General features: G+C 27.1%; 1 protein-coding gene across 1 annotated transcript; it reads left to right on the top strand.

Moving 5' to 3' along the window:
- The first annotated feature begins 418 nt into the window (after positions 1 to 418).
- On the top strand, positions 419 to 1271 carry LOC131053814 (RING-H2 finger protein ATL63). The gene has a single exon (XM_057988462.2). It carries the CDS (start codon positions 431 to 433, stop codon positions 1079 to 1081), a length of 651 nt encoding a protein of 216 aa, XP_057844445.2. The 5' UTR covers positions 419 to 430; the 3' UTR covers positions 1082 to 1271.
- Positions 1272 to 2116: the final 845 nt, after the last annotated feature.

Raw genomic sequence — 2116 nt, 5'->3', positions numbered from 1 at the left:
TCAAATTTCTATCTTTATAGTTAATAATTATTTTTCATTGTTTACTGTCTATATTTAGCAAAACGATTTAATATCACTTGAAAGGAATTTTTTTTAATATAAATTATTAATAATTCTATATATATAAATAACAAAAATAGTCTTTAATATATGAAAAATAATTTTGTCTGACAACAAAGTCCCACACTATAAATATTTTATATAATAAAAAAATATTTGAAAAAAAAAAAATCTAATTTCTGTCTTTATAGTTAATAATTTTTTTTCATTGTTTACTGCCTATATTTAGGCGAAACGATTTAAGAAACTTTTTTCTTTTTAAACCTTCCTAATTATAGAAGCAATAATATATTGGCTTATAAAGTGCCGCTTTGTATTCTTTAAAGCCATAACAGAGTGAGTTAGAGTTTTACAAACTCTTATTGAAAGGATGGAAATGCACAAGCTTGGAATGATGGCACCACATTGGAGTTGTCGTACTAGAGAAATTATCTCTGATAACTTTCACTTACTACTCTTTGTAATGTTTGTAATACTGATCATCTTCACATTGGCAACACTCTATAGCTTCTTTACCTTCTTTTGGAGACTATATTATAGCGACACAAGATTTAATTCACCATGGATTTCTATAATTTCATTTCCATTTCCATTTGAAGAAGAGGAGGAGGAGGAGCATGCAATAGACAATGGGTTGGACAAACAAGTTATAAAGGCTCTGCCTGTGTTTGTGTATAAAGAAGAAGAAGAAAGCTTTAAGGATAGTGATGAGGAGGAGGATGAGCAGCCCACCTGTGTAATTTGCTGCTCTAAATTTGAGCAGAATGAGGAAGTAAGAGAGTTGCCCAAATGCAATCACAGGTTTCATGTGAATTGCATTGATAAGTGGTTTCAGTTGAAGTCTACTTGCCCAATATGCAGAATCAATGTGAAGGCTGCCATATATGATGAGAAAGCTCAAAGAACAGAAGAGGAAGATAATTTTTCAATAGTTGCAGATGATATTGTAATTGATATAAGGAGTCTAGAAGAGGGCATTGAAAATCCAGATGGAGATCTTATGTTGAGTGATATAAGATAAAAGCAAGGCCAGTTTTAGTAAGTTGATATAGTGTTCCCCCCACCATAATTTTTGGTGAAACATTCTGTGGATGTGTTGATCTTCTTTGATTTAGTAATCCCACTCCATTAAATTGTCCATTAGGCTAAAAGATGTTACTACCAGGGTCAGTTTTATGGTGGACCTCTTCAAAAAGTGATGATAAGTTTTGTCATTTGATTCTCAATTTTATCTATTGCTTATTAATCTTAAATATACGATTTGTATAGATGCTTTCAATTAGTTCTCAAAGTAAATAATTGAAGTCAAATATTGAAATCTATAAGATTCATATTTTATTTTTTTTGTTAAAATTAAGGCGAATATTACTTTAAATGTTCATTTTAATCATTAAAGGTGATTGAGAATATGAAGTGGTTTGAGTGTAGACCATTTGCTTAAACTTTTGAATGGATTTGCTTTCAAATCTATGTTTTTCAATGCATAGTCTTAATATATTTCATTTGGGTGTTATAAACTTGTTGAAAGGTAAGCCAAGAGATGTCATGTTTGAGTATTACATTATCAATTAAATTAATTTGAATGTTTTATTTAAAATTTTACATTTTGAATGCATTATGTTTGATATAAGATTGTATTTTATTTTTCAATTTCAAAGAAAAATATATTATATGACTTTAGATTTTAAAAAACCTACTCTCAACTTTGAGATTAAAATTTCATTATGATTGTGAATAAAATCTTCAAATTTAATTACAATTAGTTTTATTATTGTTAAATAAAAATAATTTAAATAACTTTAAATAACCTACATTAAAATAAATACATGAAAAACTAATTTTTTTTAAAAAATTTATTTTCTCCTTTCAACTACCACTCACTCTGAGTTTAACTATTAATCAATTCTATTTATCTCCACCATACTAATAGTTAACTTCAAAATAATATTATAATAATAATATAAAAATTAAAATTATTTAATGCTAATTATATCAATTTATCTATGCCCACTTTGTAATTATCTCAATCTAATACTATTAATTATGGGGGATTGAA

Source organism: Cryptomeria japonica, chromosome 7 (genome assembly GCF_030272615.1).
Source record: "Cryptomeria japonica chromosome 7, Sugi_1.0, whole genome shotgun sequence".
NCBI lineage: Eukaryota > Viridiplantae > Streptophyta > Pinopsida > Cupressales > Cupressaceae > Cryptomeria > Cryptomeria japonica.
This window is presented reverse-complemented; position numbering and strand designations above follow the sequence as displayed.

Coding starts and splice junctions, on each gene's coding strand:
- LOC131053814 (XM_057988462.2), top strand. CDS start 431: ATGGAAATGCACAAGCTTGGAATGATGGCACCACATTGGAGTTGTCGT.